At 42.7% G+C, this 24,647-nt stretch overlaps 1 protein-coding gene across 2 annotated transcripts in view; it reads left to right on the top strand.

Annotated features, from left to right (window-relative positions):
* Positions 1 to 12,488: 12,488 nt before the first annotated feature.
* The window catches only part of Itgb6 (integrin subunit beta 6), an 81,266-nt gene continuing 69,107 nt past the window's right edge, over positions 12,489 to 24,647 (top strand). For both annotated transcript variants that reach the window (XM_059259154.1, XM_059259153.1), the window contains exons 1-4: positions 12,489 to 12,549; positions 13,261 to 13,340; positions 16,135 to 16,339; positions 16,897 to 17,143. In XM_059259154.1, the coding sequence (XP_059115137.1) occupies positions 12,489 to 12,549; positions 13,261 to 13,340; positions 16,135 to 16,339; positions 16,897 to 17,143 (593 nt within the window). The remainder of the gene's footprint in view (positions 12,550 to 13,260; positions 13,341 to 16,134; positions 16,340 to 16,896; positions 17,144 to 24,647) is intronic.

Below are 24,647 nucleotides of genomic sequence, written 5' to 3'. Positions count from 1 at the left end.
CTACCCCAGGGGCCATATCTGAACTATCCCTAAAATAGTCTTGCCCTCTGAACTTTTCTTAGAGAATCCTCCCCGCAGGGGACCCCATCTGGGGAGTCTTTGAAAGAACAATGCATTCAGAAGACAGGAGCAGGGTTTCCGTAGGAAATCTGACGACCACGAGGCAGCTTATATTGGACTCTGGGTTCTCTCTCCAGGTAAACCTGAGATTGTATTAGGTGAAAAGGATTCAGAAATGCTAAAAAACCATGTGCAAAAAGGCTTTCTCCGGGGAAAGCAGGTTCCTATTTAACTGTTAAACAAGATGAACAATTTTCCTCCCCGTGGAGCTTTTTGGAGTGTTTACTAGATTAATGGGCACCATGACTTTCTGATGAGGGGATTTAATAGGCTATATTAAATAAACTATGGCACATTTCATTATGAGGGTGAGGATTAACAGCTTTCTTTAGAACACAGTTTGGGAAACCAGGTACTTCCACCAGCGAGATACCTAAAAATAAATCATTCTGTCAGTTTAAGTCCCGTCCTCCCAATCTTTGGTTGCATGAAGTGGAGACTCTAAATCACTTCAAGATTGACATAGAAAAGATGCCCAACAGTCTGCCAATGCCTGAGATGGCACCAGGACTGCAATTGAGTTCTTCATGCTATTGAGCCTTAGTCTATGAACACCTAAGATTTATAACTTATTTCAATGCATAGAAGAAACGTTGCCCTCCCCCAGCCTTACACACACATCTTCCAAACTATTTATAACTGAGAGCAATTTTATTTTCTTAGAAGAAAGCTTTTTTACTGTAACTTTAAAACTTTTTTTTTTTTGAGACAGGGTTTCTCTGTGTAGCCCTGGCTGTCCTAGAACTCGCTCTGTAGACCAGGCTGGCCTCGAACTCAGAGATCCACCTGCCTCTGCCTCCCAAGTGCTGGGATTAAAGGCATGTGTCACCACCGACCAGCAACTCCAAAACCTTTAATGAACTTCTTGGTATAAAACTACTGTTATCGGGAATGGAGGTGCACATCTGTAATCACAGCATCAGGAGACTAAGGCAGAAAGATCTAGAGTTCAAGGCCAGTCTGAGATACACAGCAAGAGTATATCTTTAAAAAATCTGCTGCTTACGTCATGGTTGAGCCTTTGGCTGATCTCTGCGTGGGTTAATAGCCTGCGGCAGACTTGATGCCTAGAGGTGCTGGGAAAGGGGCTTTAGGTTAGGATAGACTACAAGAGAAACCCACCCAGAGCAGCCATGAGACAACTCAGGTGGCAGGGGACAACGGTGGTTTTCAGACTCCCTCCACGTCTCCCGTAGGTGACAGCTCACTAAAGCCACTTAGCGTTTGGGAGTAATCATACCATCAAATTCATTACTTCTGTTTTGGTACTAAAACCCACAAAGCCAGCTTCAATTAGATGCCAACTACCTTGACTTTTATGGACCATTCTCCCTTCCCCTCTTCCAGGGCTTGCGAGACCAGCAGCCCAGTGGCACTTTGATTAGCTTGTTAGAATAATGCCTCACTTAACCTGTTTGATGATTATATAGTTATTGTAGTCAGTTCTCCAGTCTCTTCCCTTTTGTGTAAATGTGTGGGCAGAATTCAGTGAATGGGCACCAGACACTATCAGGAAAATTCATAAAATGGCAGTGGACATAAAAAATCCTCAGTAGATCTCAAAGGTGCTCCTCCAACACTCACTGGCCACCATTTCGCTGGCTTTTTAAAGCATGACGACTTTCTGTCATGTCACAGCTACACAAATTATGTCTTTAATGGCAGAAGAAGTTCGGAAACCTTCCATTTTGCATTTATTTTAGAGAAAGATTACCCATCTCACCTGTCCCCTTACAGTGGCTTAATGAGGACCGCGTACTTATTTACATAATTTTTAGCGCACATACCAAATAGATATTGACACATTAAGTCAACTGAGAGACCGTTTTTCTATTAAAACTGACTCCAATTAGTCTATTAGCACAGCCAAAGAAGATCATGGGGCCAAAGGGACTTTTCAGGATTTTCTTTTATTCTTCAGGTGCCTAGGAAATTCCAGAGCGGAAGATGCCAGCTGATCTGACTTTTACTGGATGGAAGGAGAACTTAGCCAGCCCCTGAGCATATTAACAGAGCTCCTGCCTGCCCAGTCTAGACCCACCTAGCTCAGCCATAACACTTCTCTTCACAACGCCTCCCCAAGTCATTAGAATGTATCAGAGCTCACTGTGACTTTGATGACGGATGGGTACAATGCCATGTCTCTCTGGCAGATCTAGAAAAATCTGTCAGAGATGCTGAGGTTATCAGGTAGGGCCTTCATAACTCTTCCAGTTCTTATTGCTCACTTCATTTCTCTCCCTGACATGAGCAATCCATTTCTACATCTTGTCAACCTTAGAGATGTGTGTGTGTGTGTGTGTGTGTGTGTGTATGTGTGTGTGTGTGTGTGTGTGTGTGTGTGCAGAATCCAAGCTCTTGTCACTGCTTTCATTACTTCCACCACAGTCCAAGCCAAGTACTCATCATCTCTGGCTTCCATTGTTGAAACACCCCCCCCCCCCCGGGAGCTTCCAGCTTCCAACCTTGCTAACTCTGCAGTCTACTCAGAGGGATACCTTCAAACCACAACCCAAACTTCATCAAATGCTGCTCTTTTCATGCAAAATACACGTGAAGTTTCCTGACTGTGGCCCTCGGGCTCTTTTCTGTTTTCTCTTTGTGACCCTTCCCTCACTACAGGCTCATCCCCTCAATCCATGCCAGCCTCGCTCCTCTCCTCCCAGCAGCCTGTACGCACCCTTCCCATGGCAGCCATGTAACTCTTTTTTCTCTCTGGGGCTCTGTCTAAATCATGCCCTAGCAGAGAATATTCTCTGGCTTTCCATTTGAGAACTCTCTGATCTTAACTCATTGCTGTTTCCTTAGTTTTTATCTCGATACCTTTGTGTGTTTATATTTGTTTCACCCACTATAGACTCCAAGAGGTAGGTACTTTGTCGGTATGAATCTGCATTGTGTCCCCAGAACAGTCCTCTGTGTGTATTATGATCTCAACAGAAAGCTGATGAGTTAGAGAATGAACAAATGAAGGAGGATTTATTTTTTTTAACCTGCAATGCTTGGCCTGTTACAGTTTCAACAATAATAGGCAGTTCTCATTGGGAAAAAAAAAAAAAAAACATATTTGTTCAAAATTGAAGAATCCTGACTCTTGCTTGGATTGCTTGATTTATAATTTGAAATGAAAAGGATTGGAATGCTTATCATGTTTGCAGGCTGAAAATAAATCACCTGGCAATCAATGTCTATTTGCTCACATGGACTTCCTGCCATAGCAAACCATTTGTTCAGTTCATAGACAGAAAAAAAAAAAATCTTGGGGTGGGGGATAGAGGAGAGTGCATAATGAGTCTCTTCAGAGGACAGTCAAAATAAACTTCTACTTGCTGAGATATATATGTATATATATTTTTAAATCTCATCTTGAGTTTATTTCACAAGCCAAAAGCCAGAAAGAGCTCTGACTTCAAAGTAATTTCTGATTCCTGAGGGGGAAAGGCTGCTCAAGCAGCTGATGCTCAGCCCAGGGAGAGTATTCCTGTGTGCCCACTGGGCTCCAGTGTGGGCAGGCGGCAGACAAGCCACAGAACTGAGTTGAGACAGTCTTAGGCATCTCCCAGCCCAGGAAGTGCCAGGCTGCACTCAGTGCCTGGCTGCCCACCAGTGGCTGCAGCTTCCCCTAAGGGGCCAAGCAACATGTTTTGTTTCATTTTGTTCAAGTGGTTTGACCTAGACTTCAAACAGAGAAGGAGTAAGGAGGACCACGCAGTCCAGGATGGCATCTTTGTCTCCAATCTTCAGCCCTCAATAACCCACAAGATGAGCAAAGCAAGGCCAGATGGCGACAGATGGATGCAGAGCAGAACAAGAGACCTGAAGACACAGAGACATGTTTTTAAAACTCTATTGTTGCCTTCTTTTCTTGTTGACCTCTCTTTTTGTGATACTCTTATGATTCCATGATCATCTCTTATTATTGGCACAGTGATCCTGAGCTCATGGGGGCAGGGGGTGGGGGCAGTGGCCTATTTTCAAGACTGCCCCATGAGTAGCAGTAGCAGTTATGTGGCTTCCCTGAACCTCAGTCTATTTATCAGATAAGTGCGGATAAAAATCAGCTCCACAGGATTTTTTGTGTGTGTATGTGAATGAAATCAAGCCAACTAATGAAATGTGTAGCAGTGTTTGGTACTTGGTAAGCATTCAGTAACACTGACTACAATAGACACAAACCCCGAGTGTAACAGACGAGGATTACCATGAAATGGATGAAATCTAAGCTCAGTCTGCTGGCTTTCACAAGCTCCCAGAGTTCCTGGGAGCTTCAGGTGGCTCCAGGTGGGCAGGGAGCAGATTCTAGGTAAAGATTTCCAGTGAATTGCCTGAGGTAATGTCAAGGGAAAACACATGAACAAGAATGCTGGAATCTCCAAGCCTTCGGCATCTTCTCAAGACTCTTTTGCCTTACTTGTAATAAACATATACTTTCACATTACTTTTATTTCCAATTTTGCATTCCTTTCTTGAAAAGGCTGCCCCAAGATCCATAATCTCAGGACCCACAATAATCTGGTATAATTCAATCTTCCCTGAAATCCTGAAAGGTGAACATTAATATTAGTTTATAATCTAGAAACTAAAGGGCTAAGAGAGAATCACCATCCCTACAGACAGACAGCAGGGCTTGGCAAGGCTTCAGTTTGATCCCAAGCTCCCTACAGCCAACATTAAATTCCCTAACTTTACCCAAGCTCCTCTTAGCACTAGCTCAGAAGCTTAGAGTAGGCTCTGGACTCTAGGTGTGTCGACACCAATACAGCACTACCATTCACAATATCCAGAAGCTAGAGACAGCCTAAATTTACATTTCCACCGAAATAGATCAACAAAATGTCTTCTATCCATCCAACAGAAGACCGTCCATCCTTAAAAGGAACTGAAATTCTGACACAGGCTATATATAACATGGGTGAGATGTCAGGACATTATGCTAAGTGAAAGAAAACAGTCACAAAAGGACAAACAATTCCACAAAGTGAGTCTTGAATAGTTAAATTTATAGATATGTATAAGAAGAGATGGGACAGAGAAGTGCCATTATCATTTAACAGGTAAGAGTGAAGAGAAAGGTCTTGAGACAGATTGTATACAGATTGTATAGCTTGTGAAATGTATTTAATGTCACCAGATCATATTATAATTAATAATATATACTGCAATATATATAAAATTGCCACTGGATATATACTTAGAAATGTTTAACATGGTAACTTGTTTTTCGTATGGGTTTTACCACAATTTAAAAAAATTAACTCTTGCCTAAACTGTAAGGTCTAGGTCAAGAAACAGTTCTTCACTTAATACATTATGGGCATCTTGCCCATAATGGCAAGATGGTAGGAAGTCTGAACATATCCCTTTTTAAAAAAAATTTTCCTAAATGTCTTGAAATTTGAGACAAAGACATCCATTTTCAGATTCCTTGACTCTGTGTTAATATACACCCAAATGAGCCATAGTGTTCTGCAAACAATCCCTGTAGACCCATAAAGATGTATCCACAGCATACTCAAAGACAGCACATCTATTCATGCTGTCTTCTTTTAACCTCTCACTATCAAATACTTTCACAGGAAAAAAAAATCAGGGAGATGTGTCACTGGCACTTAAGTCAAACAGGTAGCCAAGCAAGGCCAACCCAAGTCAATGGTCCTTATTAAGGCCCACATGATCCAATTGGTTCCCAGCCAGGTTTGCTAAATTTCCCATTCCAGGAGTGTTTTCTTGAGCCCCACGGCAGGCCCAGGGTTATCCTAGATAAAAAAGAATGATTTGATTTGGATGAATGGCTGGGCCAAAGCTAAACATAGTGAGTCAGACTAGCTAATAAGGCTTCCCAAAGTCATGGACTTCATTCTATGTCTTCCAAATAAAGACCAGCTGAGGATCTCTTAGCTCAGACTCTTTGAAGAAGGTCAGACTCACAAATGTCAGAGCCTCCAGTCTTGGCTCTAAGCAAATGGAATGGCAGTATTCTATAAGCTTAACCACCTTGTCTGAAAACGTAGACAGTATGGCAAGATCTTTGTGAGAAAGACAAATGACTCAATCACCTATAAGAAATGGGGGTTTGTTAAGGGTTTACTGTTCCAAGGGAGGGAGAATGGTGGAAAAAGCTGGGAGGAGCTGAGCTTTGGTGAGATCCCACCTAGAAGGACATCTGTGATCCCAGAAGCTCTTGGCTCAGGTCACGTTCCTTCAGCTGAGCATGAGCTTGTGGAGCTGACTGGTGTGTTTCCATCCGTGTGTCTCACAGCCTTTTACTGCTGGTGCTCTCATTCGGCCGCCTCGTTTCTGACTTGGTATATCTTCCCTCTGCCTTTGGCTTGAACGTAAGCGCTGATTCACCCTAAAGCAGGCTTGTTCCTGAAGCATCCTCCTTCTTCCCTCCCCCTGAAGTGCTTGGGCATCTCTCCCCTAACCCCTCCTGCCAGCTTTACCTCTCGTGACAGGACTCATTTTCCACCTGTATATCCCATCTGAAGTTCCATCCAGTATTTCCCTTATACTCACCCATTTTTAAGTTTGGCTTTCAAAGGTTCCGGTTCCACGCAGTCAACCACAGTCTAAAAATACTAAATGGAAAATTCTAGAAATAAATGTTAAGGTTTAAGTAGTGGACCATTCAGAATAGAACAATTAAAATCTTTCACCATCTTGTTTCTCCTCGCCTAGGGTATGAATTCCCCCTTTGTCTAGCGTATCCACGTGGTATATGCTACTCATCCATTGTCCCTTAGTTATAGCAGCTATCAACTGCCATGGTATTACTGTTCTTGTAGTCAAGAAATCCTTATTTTACTAAAAAGAAAAAAGTGCCCTCTGAGAATATGCATGGTAATATAATTGCCTTTAGTGAAAACGTTAAAATTCTCAACTAAGGACAGGAAAATATTGTATGTTATGGTTGTTGGTTTTAAATAGGCAGTGCTTTTACTGTTTGAGAAAGGTCATGAGGCACAACAAAACCCAGTATCAGAGCTTTACTGGGGAGGGGGTGGGGGGGGGACAGAAGAGAGTGTGGCCAGGCCTGTGGAAGAGACACGTGAGGAGGACGGAGAGAGGGGAGGAGGAAAGAGCAGAAGAGAGGGGAGGAGTCTGTGACTGGCTTTTTAAGGACTCTCCTGCGCATGGGCATGTGGGCTGACGGAGCTACACCACACCGTAAAGCATTATGTAATCACGAAGTGCACGCATGACCCCTTGCTTAGCTACTGAACTGCGCATGTGCACTCATGCAGCTGGAGGGGGTAGCAGAATCCTAGCAATGGTAGCTAAGGTCTATGATAAGAACCACTCTATCTGTGAAACTATGAAAAAGGAAAAGAAATCTGTGCTGGTTTTGCTGTCCCACCCTACACTACAAAAGTTACAGCCACAGTGTGTGATAGTACCCAGTTAGGATAGGAAAGGTGTGAAAATTGAGGACATATATTCAGAAAAATCGTAGCATAGGGCTTTGTACCTTCATGTTTCAGGGACTGCCTGGGACCTTGACACTTGTCCCTGTGGATAAGGAGGACCACTATCTGAAGACACAGAGGGAAATGACCTACTTCACTAAGGGGCAAAGTTTCCTTCAGGACACTTAGATGAATGGGTTGGCTGCTTGTGAGATCATCAGGGAGGGCTACCTCCCTCCCCTTCTCAGGACAGAGCATTGGGCACTGCATCTTCAGGGAGCCAGTATTGGTGAAATTATTAAGGCCACTCCACGTAGTTAAAAGGAGATTTATTTAATGGCGTAACTTACAAATTAAGGAAAGGTAGGTCGCGGGGTCTGGGGAAGGTGTATCGCAGTCCAGCGGTGTTCTCTGGAGCTCTGCTTGGCCCACCTCTACCATCCAGGGTCCCGGAACCGAGAGAGCGCTCCAGATTTCGGGTCCCCAGGGTCCCCTTGGCCCCGCCGCCGCCTTGTAGGCATGACAGTTGCCAAAGTCTCAATGGGGGTTGGAACTTCCAGATCAAAGCTGGAATGGCTACCCACTACAAGCCAGACCATGACTTCCCTGTACCTTCCAGCCTTGAAGATAATATTTAGAGCAGGATCAATGTGGAGACAGTGGAAGGATAGTCTCTGGCACCCCATTCTACTGTTATTTTCTCGTTGGTTCCTTCCTTCAGGAACTCTTCCGATTTATTCACTTGCTCATCTACTTACTTACTATCTATTGAGTAATGTCCCCGTCACAGGTGAAATTCTAGGCAATGAAGACACACATTTCATTATTCTGCCCCATGACCATAACTGACTACTTACGAAGTACCATGCATTGTGCTACTCACTGGGAACAGAATTAACTAAATGCCATCCTTTCCGGCTGCATAGTAAGAATTCAATAAATGTCCATTGTGTAGATTAATGCCTTGAGAAACCTCACAGTCTAGTGAGGGTGAGTGATCAGTATTCAGACAAGTAGTGGAAAGGGATGTCCTGGGATATCCATGGGAAATGGGGGTATGAGAGACTCAACAGTCTCTCAAAGACCAAGAGCAGGGAGCTGAACAGGGCACGTGAGAGGCAGACAAGGGTCTACAGGCAGCGGAGGGGGAGTGCATCATCCTGGAAAAAAGAGGAGGCATGAACAACAGACGGTTACTGCTGGGAATGCAAAAATAAATATCCTGGGGTCATTGTAATTTTCCTGACTGGGATGGCAGTGTTTATATGAAAGAGTACATTAAAAGTCCAATTCAACTCAAAGGTACTCAGTTTCACAAGTCAAACTGGGTTTTCCCAGTTCTCTCAGGACCTCACCGCCTGTATCCAGGTGGTAGAAGGGCATGAAATAGTATATTTTATATGCACTCACAAGAGTGCATATTTATATGCACTCACAAGAGCAGTTACTGACGTTCTCTTAACCACAGAAGAGGCTAAGGAGTAGTCCCACCGCCCTGCAAGAAGAGGTATTTGGTGGCAGCTAGAACCCCAGCAATGATTCTAGGGAGAGGGCAGGCAGCTGGAACGGTGTCCACAGTGACTGACAGGAGCAGCTTGAGAGATTTGTGAGCAGACAGCTCTGGAGCCTGGGATGCCTCTGGTCTAACTCATATGGGCACAGCCCTATGGGTGCAAGGTCTTTTCTCCCAAAGCAATGTTGTAAAGTTCCATGTTCAGTCTGAAGAAAGAGGTGTGATTTGAGGAGATTGTCACAACCCTGGAAGGGCTGAGGGGCCTCTGGGGTTTCACTGAGCTGTCACTCCAAGCTATCTGACCTTAGACAGGCTCCTTTGTGTCTGGGCTCGTGTCCTGGGAGACTGTCTTTTGAAGGTGTACTTCCAGGCAAGCGTGAGAAACCTGTAAAGAGAGGAAAACAAATTATAGACTACTTAGATTTTTTTTTCCCCAGAAGCCTATATTCAGTTTTCAACTCTGTCTTTTACAAAACCCTGGGAGAAAACAGAAAGACTCCTACAGCAAGAGTTCAGGTTAGGGAGCTGAAAGATGAGCCTTCTTGAGAAAAAACACAGCATGTGGAATTGTGGCTGCACTTCAAGGATGACTGAACCATGACTTTGTGTCCATGATACTGTCTCCATTTAAAAACAGCCAGAAAGTGTCTTCTGAGCACTTACTTTCTGTCAAATACATTCTCTTAAGATGCACTTTTATTTTTAATTGACATAATAATTGAATATATCCTTAGGGCAGAGTGTGGGGTTTCAGTGAATGTATGCAACATAATCAGGTCACTGACATAACATTACCCCAGAAATATATCATTTCTTTAGGGAATGTTCAAAATCCTCTCTGATTTTTTAATATTCAATAAATTATTGTCAGCCAAAGTTGTCCTACTGCATTTTAGAACATTAGATGTTATTGATGTTATTCCTCCTCATAAAGTACATACTGGCACCCATTAACCATCTTCTCTCCATTCCTCCCTTCCTGCCTTTTCTGTTCTATCTGTTCCTTCTTTGAGCCCAACTATTTACTTTCCATATATATGGAATATATATATATTATGTTTGTCTTTCTACACCTGACTTATTTCCCTTAAGAAAACAGTTTCCATTCTATTTAAATTGCTGTACAGGACAGACTAAAGGTGACATTTATAAACATGCAAGTGCAGGTGTCTCTTCAACATATGGATCTCATTTTCTTTGGATATGTGCCCAGTAGTAGGACTTCTGGGTCATATGATAGGTTTTTGTTTGTTTGTTTAATGCTTACATTTTCTAACATTCTGTGTGTTCTAAACTTATTGTTTATTTACGTGTGTGTGCGTGCGTGCGTGCGTGCGTGTGTGTGTGTGTGTGTGTGTGTGTGTGTGTGTGTGAATGACCGCTGGTATACATGTAATGCTAAGCTAACACAATCACTAGTCATAGATTCATGGGTACTGACTTAGACACAGGATGCCTGTGTCAGAGATAAAGGACTTTATTGTTCACGGCAATAGCAGTGACCTGAGTGTCAGCACTTTATCTCATCCATCTCCCAATCCCAGTTCTCACAAGATGACCCAAAAGGGACGAGATGCCTACAGATGGAGTAGGCTGGGCTCCAGGACAGAAAGCCTGAGTTAAAGAACTCGAGCCTTTCATGATGGGCAGCCAGCAAGCATGCCTGCTCTCTTTTGCTAATTTTGTAAGGTATAAGCACATCTCCCCTTAATCTGGACAGAGACACAGTCTGGAACTTTCAAAGCTGTAAGCAATTTTCCTCTGCCCTTAGAGAGACTCTATGTCTCTCTTCAAAGGCTGCTGACTTTATCAACATTCTTGGAGTCCAGAACAAAGGCAGCCATTGCTTCTGCCTGCAAGAGGTGTGGAAACATGAGAGACACTCAGAGAATTGTTTTCTAATGAAGACTGTTCCTCCTTGGCAAGATGGCGTGTGCATTAGACAGCAGCTTCCTTTATTCTGTGCTGCTACCCTGACTGCTAGATACTGTTAGGCCCCAGCCTCAGTTCTCAGGGCTCTACCTCACCCATGCTCACTTCCTTGGAGAGCTCATTCAGACCCCTGTGTTTGAATACTTCCAGCCCCATAGCAGTTAGTCCATGCTGGTACATCCAATTCTACGCTACAGCACTTCATACTGTACTTTGTACTTTGATATTGCCCCAAGTTCCAGAATTCCATATCCAGTGGCCTACAGGGTATCTTCTGGGATCTCAAACATGTCATGTTCTTGATGCTCATCCTCCGTATGAAAGTTATCATTTCCCCCTCTAACCTCAGTCAAGAGCATTACCACTCAGTGTCTCGGGCCATAAACATTTCTTCCTTTCATATTCACACCTAATCCTCAAACCCAGAACATTTCCAAATACATCCTGAATCTCCGTATCTGAGGGATACAAGCCTCATTTACCCATAGACCGTGCACATTTTGAGGTGCTACTCCTTCATCTAACAAATAATCCCTATGTGCCAAGCCAGGGACTAGAAGCCTTTTCTTTTTTAACCTTGTTTTTTAGGTTATGTTCTGTTTGTTTTGCCTTCTTGGTACTTGAAGACATGCATAGGACCTTCCTCATGCCCACCAAAGTCTCTGTACGGTCCCCACCCTGGAAGGGAGCTTTAGAAATAGGGATTCAGAATCTTGGTTGCTATTACTTCTCTTTCTATTGTTTCTGTTGTTGCATTGAGACTTCCTTTATTTTGACCAAGTTGATCTTCATATACTGTGTTTCCTATATACTTTTTACAATAAAAGGATTCTATGCTTGTGAAAAAAAATCTCACATAATCTGAAAAATAGGAAAACCGTGTTTTGTTCTCCTTGGCCTAACTTCTAATTTGACTGTAAACTAATGTTTATATTTTTCAGAGCTTATTTCAATTCTCTGCAGAGGCTCTAACATGAAAAACAAAAATCTCAGGTATTTTCAGTTGGCTTTTTTTTTAAAAAAGCTTCCTTACATTTAGCTTAAATCCTGGTGTTTTATTTCACATCCTTACTGCATTAAAATTGTTATGGAAACCATGCGTTTCAATTGGTCTTTGGACAGCCCGTTGCTCACCATTTCACTAAAGATACTAATTTTCTCTAGGATGCAGTAAGACTAATAGAATTAACACACACAAATGTCTCCCGCATGAATCTCTCCCCACCTTCCCGGTGATTGTACACCTGCTTTCCTTATATGGCGAACAAGGAAGTAATCGTGTTGAAGTAGCTTTTAAACACAGCTTTTCTGCTTTGCCTGGCCAGGTAGCTTCTCTTTTCATTTCAATCTTAATGAAAGCTTTTGAATTTACAGCTCGAGTTACTTTTCAGAGCAGTGTAAGTAGTTTCATGTTTTTCCTTACACTGCGAGAAAGACTTTTACGGCCTCCAGCTTTGGTCTTGTAACCCTGGAGGTAATTCAGTTTTAATCTGTCTGCACAGTGAAAACTGAACCGAATGGGGATTGAGCTGCTCTGCCTGTTCCTGCTACTTCTAGGAAGGAATGAGCGCGTCCAAGGTAAGACCGAAGCTCTCCCATACATCGCTCTCACGGTGTGCTCGACAAACTGTCATGTGCTTCAGAGAGCAGACCCGCAGTCATTTCTCATTTGAGCTGTCTGATGGCTCTCTTGCCACAGAGACACTTTAACAAACTATAGGCAGACTCGGGGCATTTCCCCCAGCGAATGTTCTAGGTGCTGGGTAAATAAATACAAAGGTTGCATAGGCATTTTAATGAGGAGAATTAGACAGCCCTCCTGCACAATGGGACTTCTGAGGGTCGTGCTGATTGTCACTCCAGAAGCTTTTCTATTTTGTTATGTGACAAGGCCGTCCACTTGGGAGTCATAATCTTGAGCGTGGAGAAGGATTTTAGAAACAGAAATGCTGAATTTATAAGAGAAACCTTTTTAATGGGTATAGATAAGTTTTTGAAATTTAAGTGGCAGGTGTTGAATAGAGAATAAATCAGAAGGTATCTGTACTGCCAAGCAGTTAGACACCATCGTGGGTTAAGGCAAAAGAGAGCTAATTTCTGTTTACATGGTGCATGTATTCCCGATGTGATAGAAATAAACTACAAACTTTGACGTGAGTTGCTAACCTTCAGAGGATTAATCTTCTAAAGTAAATGTTCGTATAGCTTTGATCGAGTAAGAAGCCTTAGTCCCATTAGCTGAATGAATAAGAGTGCTTTAACGCTGCGTCTTGCTGGCTTTGCCCTTAGGTGGTTGTGCCTGGGGCGGTGCAGAAACCTGCTCAGACTGCTTGCTCACGGGACCTCACTGTGCCTGGTGCTCCCAGGAGGTAAATCACTGGCCATCCCCCTGCTTCCAACACTGTTTACACACCAGTTACTGTCCTCAGGGAAAGCATTTCTCTCTGTGGGGTTGCATGATTAAACCAGATCAAGAAAGGAACCCGAGTGTCAGGGGATCAAAGTTGTATTCAGGTGTACTTTGAAAACAATTTACCAAAGGAATGGATGTCAAATTATTTTTTAAAAACTTAACTAAACATCCCTTATTAAACCTAGTGACTTCTCTTAATTAATTAATTAGTTAATTAATGAAGTTTTTCATTTTTATTTTTGAGATAGGGTCTCACTACATGGCACTAGCTGGTCTGGAACTCACTATGTAGAGCAGGCTAGCCTGGAACCCACAGAAGTATGTCTGCTTCTGCCTCCCTAGTGCTGATACAGTGTGGTTCTGTTCCATCTGGGACTTGAGATCCGTGGTGAGTCTCTGCTAGGTACTTCAAGTAGGGAAAACTATGATTCATGCATCGGGCAATTCTTTTACAAATTGCATGTTCACAAACTGAATGACTCTCATTCAATGATTGCAAAGCTCTGAAGAAACAGTCCTTATCTGGTCAGAGTGAAACTGTGAAGTAGTGTGGAGACCACGGGGGCTATCTGACAAGACACCCCAAGTCACAGCCTGTGCTGGGATGCAGAGAGCAATGTGTGGAGGATTCACACTGAGAAAAAGAGGCCCTTGGCTTTCTAGATTTTAAGTCCCACCCACTGGAAAGAATCTAAATGCCAATCAAGGCTTACAAATGCCAACAAGAGCCCAGCAGCATGTTCAAATGGGGAAGTAATCAAGATGCCTGGCTCAGAACCGGGCTGTAACTGTTAGGACCCCAATTCCACACTTACTGTGTGTCTGTGGGAAGTTGCCTCATGGGTAGGAAAGCATAAACCAGCTCACTCCCCCTCCACTGCCTCAACTGCTTAGGCCACACACAGAATTCAAGGTAATTGTGCTCTTTTGAGTTCTAGTAGAAAATGCAGGGTTGAGAGTATTCCACAAGAAACAAACCCATATGCTCCTTGGACATTGTCTAGAAGACAGTAATAGTTTCATGGTAGAGACAAAAAACGTCAATCTAGAATTTACATTTACTCTGTGTGTGTGTGTGTGTGTGTGTGTGTGTGTGTGTGTGTGTGTGTGTGTCCATCCACGGGCTCATGAAGGCCAGAAGAGGGAATCAAATCACCTGGAGCTACAGTTACAGGCAGTTGTGGTTTCCTGATATTGGTGCTGGGAATTGCAATTGGATCCCCTGAAAGAGTAATAAGTATTCCTAGCCATTGAGCTATCTCGCCAGCCCACTAGAATTTATATTTAAATTCAACTTTGCATTAATAAGTGCTTCCTAAGGTGCTGCTGAGAGTTTTCCTTGTAGCTGGCCAAGTGATCATCAAGTTTTAAGGCCAGATCATTTTAGAGGCTCTCCAGTAATAGAAGCAGCCATTAGTACATCAGCAGTGGCAGACAGCTGTGGCCATTAGAGCAAAGAATGAGCAAAGCCTAGGGTAGACACAAACCGCTTCTGCAGTTAACACCACCTCTGTTCTTCTGGCAAAGGCTGAACACAGCTGATAGCCATTGCATGGTGTTAGGAAGGATTCTGAGCCCTCAGCCAGCCACTGTCTGCCTTGGTTACAACACGGGAAGTGGCAGAGTTTGCCACACCCAGGCTAGAGCCACAAATCTGTTAGGTCTGATTGGCAGGTAGCAAACTGTATTTTCAAAACTGTTTTAGAAGAATATAACTCCTAGTTGATGAAAACGGAAGGCATGGTTAAGAATCCTAAGGGACAAGGAAAAGATATGAGCATTAGTTTGGTTCTTAGTAGACATCAAATTGGCCTCCATGAGCGCATCTCACACACACACACACCACACACACACACACACACACACACACACACACACACACACGAGTTCAGGAGCCTCAGTTCAATTTTGCCTATGGTCAGTTCAGCTCAGGAACAGCATTGCCTGTCAGTAGCACCTGCTGTATTCTTGTCTCGGCTCCATCTCTCTGCCCTGGGGACTGCAAAATCAGAGCAGCCCCATCTCTGCTAGGCCCTACACCCCCAGCCTTCTCTCTGGATGGACCTGAAGCGCTGGGACTTTCTTGAATCCCATACAGAATGAAGACTTTAAACCATCTTCTTTTCCAATCTCCAAACCTGGGCAAAAGCTCTATGAGACCTTGAACCAGGATGCTTTAAGACACTGAGCTTAAAGTCCTTGAGAGGTCAATGTCAGTGAAGGGAATGTAATTGGAGGGAACACATTAGCCAATAGAACCAGCTGAGTGCCCGACAGGGAGATGTCAGGTACCCTGTCCTTTAGGAATCCACAGGAAACACCTCTCTGGGTTTGGTGACAGACATACAAAGCATGACAGTCCTAGGAGTCCAGGAAACAACCATTTATCCTGACCAAATAAATTCACGGGAACATGTCAACTTTGGGAATTCAGCCATTTTAAAGATCCATCCGGATCACGGGAGAAACTTCAAGACATGGGCTTTGAGAAAAAAAAAAAAAACTGTTAGATGAATTTGACTGAGTATAATTAAAAAGAGGCTCCAGTTTTAGTCAAAATTTTACTGGCCAATTTCTCCCGTTATTCAGCTCTCGCATAACTCCACCTGCCAATCACGCCAGTCACATGGGAGTATAATGTACTTAGCATATACTTACCTCACAAAACACATTAAAAACTTAATGCTTGGCATGTTACGAAGAAATGTAGATTTGTCTTCATTTCCTCTTTATGATTTTCCCCCTTTTAGAATTTTACTCACCTGTCTGGAGTTGGCGAAAGGTGTGATACCCCAGCAAGTCTTTTGGCCAAAGGATGTCAATTACCCTTCATCGAAAACCCTGTCTCCCAAGTAGAAATACTTCAAAATAAGCCTCTCAGCATAGGCCGGCAGACAAATAGCTCTGACATTGTTCAGATTGCTCCTCAAAGCTTGGTTCTTAAGTTGAGACCAGGTATGGAATGATGATTTCCACCATTATGTCTGCAACTTCTGTCCACTAATACCTCTAGCACACAACACATTATTGGTTATTGGGATTCCCATTCCCCAGTCTGAAGGAAATGGGAATTACTAACCCATCTCTTTACTGTACTCCAAATGTGTCACTCAAGACAGCTTCTCTAGTGTGACCATTCAAATTACTCAAATGTCACCCACATCACTGCACATTTCTTCAAGGACTGAAATGTAGATTTAATCTCCCCTTTATTTGGTTCACGTTTTCTAAAGCCACATACACAATAACGCTGCTTATCTTCCATCTAAATGGATGCTACTTCTCCCAAGGAGATATAAAATATCCTAACGTACACCTCCTTCAGTCCTTCAAAACTCACCGCTGAGATATTTGCACGGACATGTCCATTTATAAATGCTACCACACAGTTCATGAAATTGCATACGCCTTAATAAGGTCACCCTGAGATAGAGTAGGCAGCTAGCTCAAGATTGGTTAGTTACAAATAACTGCTGTGTTTATGGATCTGCCTTTCTCGTGGGCCATTACAGGCGGTGAGCAGACTCTACAAGTGCAGGTCCGCCAAACGGAAGATTACCCGGTAGATCTGTATTACCTCATGGACCTCTCGGCCTCCATGGACGACGACCTCAACACAATCAAAGAGCTGGGCTCCCGGCTTGCCAAAGAGATGTCTAAATTAACCAGCAACTTTAGACTGGGCTTTGGCTCTTTTGTGGAAAAGCCCGTTTCTCCCTTTATGAAAACAACACCCGAGGAAATCACCAACCCTTGCAGGTAAGCGAACTCCCTGGCATCCCTGGGCACTGATTTCTACAGATGTAATCCACATGCCCGAGCTGCCGTGCCAGGAGCTCATTAACACCCTGGCATTTCTTTCTCATGTTGGGATCTCAGCAATTCCCTGTGGTCTAGGTAGTTTGCAGTCAAGGTGGGGTCATTACATCTTCACGGCTCTAGCCCACAGACCCTGCATCATCTGCCTAGTTAGCAGCTCAGGCAGGATGTAGCCATCTAGGTTTCCTGAGTGTGGGCAAGGAGACTTTGTCTCTCACTGTCGGCCACACATACCAGTCCCTCGGAGATCTTCAGTCCTCAGTGATCACCACTTTCTAGGGCTATTTCATACTAACCCACATTTTTTTCTGAGTCTTTCTATCAAAATAACATTTTTCTGCAGCTTTCTCTGACGCACTTTGGGAAATGTGGCTTTCTCTCATCGCTGAGAGAAGGAGCCTTCACTGCAATTAAACTCAACAGGAAATGAGGCATCAACTCTATTATATAATCAGACATTAAAATCATGTATTATGCAGACGATAGTCAAGGGCAAATTGCTTTGTGATGGCTTACCTGTGTGGTCAATGACATGTTCCCAATCAAGTTATTTAATATTCTTCCCCTGAAAAAGAGCTACCATTTGCTCCCTGCCAGCCTCAATGCTGAACACTTCATATACATGATCTCACTCCATCTTTATAAAGATGGCAAGCTGGTCTCATGAGTCCTGTTCAGAGGAAGTGGCAAGGGACTGGGAGAGGTCTGTAGTTCACCCAAGGCCACATGACTGAACAAGGATTTGTGAAAAGATCTGGTTTGGTTCAAAGCATTAGCCTTATACCACAATCTCTCTCTCTCTCTCTCTCTCTCTCTCTCTCTCTCTCTCTCTCTCTCTCTCTCTCTCTTTCTCTCTCCATTCACTCTCCCTCCCTCCCTCTCTCTCATAAACACACACACACACACACACACACACACACACACACACACACACACACAATTTCCCAAATGTATGTTAGCATTTGATATTTTAATACATCAAAGGGAGCAGTATCTATAGGAAACAAATAATGTTATTTCAGTTTAGAAATTTAATATAGTTCTCATAAGCCAGTCAGTGGTAAGCCTTTAGTCCCAGCACTTGAGAGGCAGAGGCAGGTGGATCTCTGAGTTCAAGGACAGCAAAGCAAGTTCCAGGACATCCAGGGCTACACAGAGAAACCCTGTCTTGAAGAAGGAGGAGGAGGAAAAGGAGGAGGAGGAGGAGGAGGAGGAGGAGGAGGAGGAGGAGGAGGAGGAAGAGAGGGAGGAGGTGGGGAGGAGGAGGAGGAAGAGGAGGAGGAGAAGGAGAAGTTGTTAGTATAGTTCTTAACTGTAATCTAACATAGCCCCAGACAATTTTACTCCGAAAGAAAAGTCTTCCTGATTCTAATTCTTAGGAATTGTGTTCGGTTGCGAGTGACAGAGACACTGGCTTAAAAGAATGACTTTTCTCTCCTGCACACAGAGGAGTCTGGAGAAGGGCCATTCAGGGCTAGCTCAGCAGCTCCACACCCAGGAATCCAAGGCTTCCCTATCGTCTGCTCTGCCAGTAATGGTACTTGGGTCTTGTCTTCATGGTCCAAGAAGGCTGCTGGGGCACTAATCACATCTCCATTCCAGAAAGTAAGAAGGGGAGAGAAATAGCCAAATCAATAAAGATCTGGTTGGAATGCTCTACAAAGCACACTGCAAACAGTGCTGCTTGATGACTTTGGTAACTGAATGCACCAAACTAATCACCGTCCCAGACTTGTCTTCCCCTTGGAAGGATTCTTCATGACCTATTATAGTCAGCTCTGCTTCCTCCGGAGCAGCCACTTTCTGATTTCTGTTGCTTAGGTTGCTTCTGCCTGTTCTTGGATCTCATATAGATGTAAGCGTGTGTAGGGGGCACTCTTCACGTCTGGCTTATTTATTTATTTATTACATTTCTTTTTGATTCTTTGTGGCTTTCACACCTTGCATCTTGATCCTACCCATCTACCCGTCCCCTCAAATCTGCCCTCTGCCCCTGCAATCTCCCCTACAAAATAAGTAAAATTTAAGAGAAAAGAATAACAAAAAAAAAAAAAAGAAAGAAAAATCTCTTCTTGGGAACGATAGTGTGACACAGTGAGTCACACAGTATACCCTTTAGTCCACATATCATTACTTGCAAGTGTTTATTGCAATGTAATCGGTTCTGGTTTGATGTCTCTGGTTTCTGCTACACTATCTACACTATCGATACTGGGCCCTCACTGGGACTCCTCTTGGATATATCCTGCTGTTGCCCTCTGTTGTGGAGATCCTGCAGCTCTGGATATGCAGGATCGGCCCCTTCATGTGCTCCAGTGGACTATAGATGAGGTGGATGTTGGGATGGGCCAACTCATAGCCCTAGTTTCTGCACCTAGGTGGTAGCTGAGTTGGTCAGCCCACCAGCTCTTCCCCATTCTCACCATCAGGGTGAGCTCTCCAGCACCCCTCCTGGCTAGTTCATCTTATGTAGCAAGGAGCAAAGGACAGGGCTGGTTCTCCTGCTCTCACCCCTCAGGGCCAGCTCACCCACACCTACACCTTTAGGGCCAGCTCTACTGTGTTGTCCAGGAGAGGTGCCGGGCGGGGCCACTCTCCCAAGTGCTGTACCTAGTGAGGGGCAGGGCCAACGCTCTTACTCTTACTGTGCTGGCCAGGCAAGGTGCAGGGCCCACTCTCCCGAATGCTGCAGATGGTGAGGGGCAAGGCCAGCTCTTCTACTCTCCTGTCCCAGGGGCCGATGTTGAGGGGTGAGGGGGAAGGGGCATCTCTCCCTAGCCCAAGCTGCTGCATGACGGACAGGTAGTGGGGCCAGCTCTCCCATGGTCACACCCTCAGAGCTGGCTCACCTGCTCCTCATGTCTGGCTTCCTTTGTTCAATAAAATGTTCCTAGATGTCTTTATGACTTTTTTGCACTTATCAGCAGTCTGCTCCTCTTTGTTTTCACATACAGCCTACAGCCCATTCTGGATCTGCTACAGTTTCTTTATTTGTTCTTCCATTGATAAATAATTGGGCTGTTTCCACATTTTGGACATTGTGGAAAACGTTGGTATGACCATATGCATATAAATCTTTAAAACAATGGATGTACTTTTTATTTCTCTTAAATGCATAAATTGAATAGATTTGCTGAATTGTACATTTTTTTTTAGCTTTTCAAGAAACTGCCAGGCTCTTTGCAAAGTAGATGTGCTACCTTTTATTTCCAAGAACAGTTTGCACGCTTTCCATGTGATCCACATCCACACCATCATTACTGGATGATGGCGTTAGTAGGATTAGAATTACTATATTTTCACTAAAATGTCAGTCCTTTTCATTTTAGTTTTAGTTGAGTTTATAATGCTGTCTTGCTGTTGCTTTAATTTGTGTTTATTGATGCATGACACTAAATATCTTTTCATGTGTTTATTTGTCTTAATATCATACTTTGGGAAATATCTTTTCAAATCTTTTAACTATTTAAATCTTTTTGATTATCTTATTAATATTGTTTTATATGGGTTCTTTTATTTTTATTTTGTGTATGAGTGTTTTGTATGTCTGTGCACCATGTGTGTGCAGTGCCCTTAGAGTCCAGAAGGGGGAGTCAGAACCCTGAAACTGGAGTTGCAGATGGTTCTGAGCCGCTCGCTATGTGGATGCTGGGAACTGAACCTGGGTCCTCTGAAAAGGCAGTAAGTGCTCTTAAAAGTTAAGCCATCTTTCCTGCCCCCCTTTATGTACTTTGAATACAAGTTGTTGAATATAATATGTTTCTCGGATATTCTTAACAGTTTATAGCTTGTATTTTATTTTACTAACAATGTCTCTTTAAAATTTTGATGAAGATCAGCATATCAGTTTTTAATTTTGTAGTTCATGGTTTTTTTGTTGTTGTTCTAAAACTTTGGCCTACTCTAAAATGATAAAAAATGTCTTCCATATTTTCTTATAGAAACTTTAAGATTAGAACTCAGACCTGTGATCATGACCAAATGATTTTTTATATTGAAAATGAAAAACATTGAGATTCGTCTTGATTCCACAGAGAACTGGTTATTCCAGAACTATTTGTTAAGCAAGACTTTCCACACTGAATTCGCTTGATGTCTTTGTGAAAACTCAGGTGGCTGCATAGGAGTCTAAATGTAGACATTCGTTTCTCTTTCACTGATGCCTTGGGTCATGGGAGAGCACATGCCTCAGTCCTACTGACAGTAGCTTTATAAAAAGAGAAATCAGGAAAGTCAGTCCTCCAACCTTGCCCTTCTTTGGATGTCCCCAGATCCTTTGCATTTCCACCTAGATTTTAGAATCAATTTACCAATGTCTTCAAATAATATGTTGAGCTTTTGAAAGAGACTGTAATGAAACCATAGACCAGTTTGGGGAGAGTGGACCTCTTAAATCTCTTGAAAACATCCGGTCATGTCATGTGACACAGATCTCTGCTTCCTTGATTTTTGTTAAAGGTCTCTGAGGACCACTTCACTGTTTTCAATGTAAAAAACAAAACAAAAAAACCTTTCACTTCCTTCTGTCTTTCTTTATATAATCTATTCTTTGAGATTTGTAAAATCTCAGTTTTCAATAGTAGCTTATCAAAATGCAACATATTTTTTGATATTCATTCTTGTCCTAAAACCTTTGCGGATTTTCTCTCATTAATTCTCACCTGCTTTCGTAGATCTCACGTGCTTTCGTAGACTTCTTCTGATTTTCTAAGTACATAGTCAGGTCATCTGTGAGTAACAATGTCTTCTTCCATACCCATCCCTCTGTTTATCTTTTCCTGCTTTGTTGTGTTAGTTAGGATCACCGGCACAGTGTTTAACTCATGTGGTGAGAGGACAGACCTGGCCATGTCAATGGGCTTTGAATACACTGTCAGCAAGTGATGTTTTCAATTTCATTTATAAGGCAAGAAAGGTTTCTCCTATTCCTGCTTTGATACATTTCTCCTCTTAATTATAAATGAATGCTGAATTTTATTTTCCCAACTTAAGAAGTTTGGCCAGAAATTTTACCCAAAATGTTATATCTATTTACATAACAAATATAGCTAAAAGGAAACACATTCCCCGCCCCCCCCCTAAAAATTAGGATTCTGTTCCTGGATAGATAAACACTAGGTGGCTTCTAGCAATTCCTGTAACACAAGACATGCAGATGTCTAGGAACAGTGATAATGACTCAAATGCATTATTTTAAAATGCCAAGTTATAAATAGTAAGGCGTGGCCACTGTTATCAATTACTCGACCCATCTGTAAAGGTAAATACATTGGTTACTGAAAACATCTCATCTAATATAACAGCATCCCTTCTGCTTCTGGTCTTTTCTTTGGTAAATCGAAGAGCTCTGTACCTGCCTGAAGTTTGTATGTAATTATTTGGCATATCACATCTCCTTCTGCAACAAGCCTCGGTACAGTCTAATGGAGGGCAATTCCATCAGCACCTAGTACTTCTGCTTCCTTCTTCCTCTCAGATAAGATGTAGCAACTTGACATACAATAGGGAAACAATGAGTCTAGAATGTTATCAGGGAAACAATTAAAATGAACAAGGTTAGATGACTCAGCTAAACTGGGAGGCAACACCTTGAACCAGCAATGAAACCTAGTCCTTAAAGAAGCTTCTGGAAAAATCAAAGTAGTTTGGTTTTGTATTTAGTTCTATGTATGCATTTAATTTCAACATCATTTTTGTTTTGTTTGGCTTTGTTTGAGACAAGGCCTCATGCTATAGCCAAGGCTGGCCTTGAACTTGCCATGGAGCGTGACTAGCCTTGAAATTATAGCAACTATCCTACCTTAGCCCAAGTACTGAGATAATTGGTGTGAGCAACCATACTTGGCTTACATTCAGGAAGTCTTTCATTCATTCGTTTGTTTAAAAAAAAAATTACAGAGCCTGAAGCAGTATGTTAAGTGTGGAAATATCTGGGGGCAGGGGATCTGGACCCATTCCACGAGGAACTGAAGTTCTTTAGTGGACAGGCACATTGGATGACAACATGGGCTCCAGAATCAGCTCTGGAAGAAATCTTGGCTCATAGAGTCATTCCTAACATGGCCTTAGCTGGGTCATTTCTCCTCTTAAATCCTGTGTCTTTTTCAGTAAATTGAGTCATAGTTCTAATCACACAGAGTGGTTGGAAGGATTAGGTCAGATCAGGAGTGGAAGCATTTGGCTTGACCTAAGTTCTCAATAAATACCAACAGTAACCATAGTAACCATAGCACATGATCAGAGGAGACCGGACTGCTGCACAGTGTGTATCGAGTAGGGACCTGAGAGAAGATTGTGCATTTGGTTTCCCGAAAGAATCTACGTATCTTTTAGGCTAAAGCTGCTTCTTTATTTCTTCCTGGCCAAATTCATCATTCAAGCTGTAAATTCAAAGCACTTAAAAAAATTGCAATACTGTTTTCTTTCCATTGTATCTCTAGCTCTCTAAGTTCCCCTGTCCAGCTAGCATCCCACACATATACACAACAGGATGAAAACTCACATTTCTTAATCAAAACAAATCTTGTAAGTATAGAATAAAATGTCATTAGTAAGAAGACAATGAAAGGTAAGAGGAGAGAGCCTGGAAGGGTTTTGCAACATGCAGTGGCCTTTGTATTTAGTCCCTTTGCCCTTTACAGGGAAGACATTGACTCTGGAGTAATCCGAGACTGAATGAGCTCAGAACAACAGACATTCAAAATAACCATCAGTTCCCTTTCCCTCATTAACTCATCACCTCATCTCTAGTTATTTCCATCTAGTGCTCTCCAAACTTTCAAATCTCAGGACTCCTTTACACCCTTAAAAATAAATACGTCTTGAGCCATCAAGATAGTTCAACAGCCAAAAGCACTAGCCATGGGAGCCTGATGACTGAGCTCAATCCCTGTATCCCATGGTAGGAGAGAATGGATTCCTGAAAATTGTTCTCTGACCTTACTCATGTACATACATCATATAAACACACACACACACACACACACACACACACACACACACACACACACGCAACCCAATAATAAAAATAATGCCTCACCCATGCACAGTATTATACACTGCTAATCCCAGCCCTCTGTTGACTGAGCCAAGAGGATCTCAAGCCAATCTGACCTACAAAGAGAGACTCTGACAATGATGATGATGATGATGATGATGATGATGATGATATACCTCCAAGAGAGCTTCAGTTTATGTAGGTTTTATATATAGTAATATTACGTTATCAGAATATAATAGAACAAATAAGCATTGATTTGTTGGTTTAATATTTACAATAAGAAATATTGCATATTATTATAACATGTTTTAATGAACAGTAACTACACTTTCAAAACAAAACAAAAATAATCAGCAAGTCTTTCATTATCAAAGAGAGTGAAAAGAGTCTACTTTTTTTGCAAATTTCTAAAGTGGTGGTTTAACTGAAGGCAACTGGATGACC

Source organism: Peromyscus eremicus, chromosome 4 (assembly GCF_949786415.1).
Source record: "Peromyscus eremicus chromosome 4, PerEre_H2_v1, whole genome shotgun sequence".
In the NCBI taxonomy this organism is placed as follows: Eukaryota; Metazoa; Chordata; class Mammalia; order Rodentia; family Cricetidae; genus Peromyscus; species Peromyscus eremicus.
Note: the sequence above shows the minus strand (reverse complement) of the source record. Positions and strands in the feature narration are given on the sequence as shown.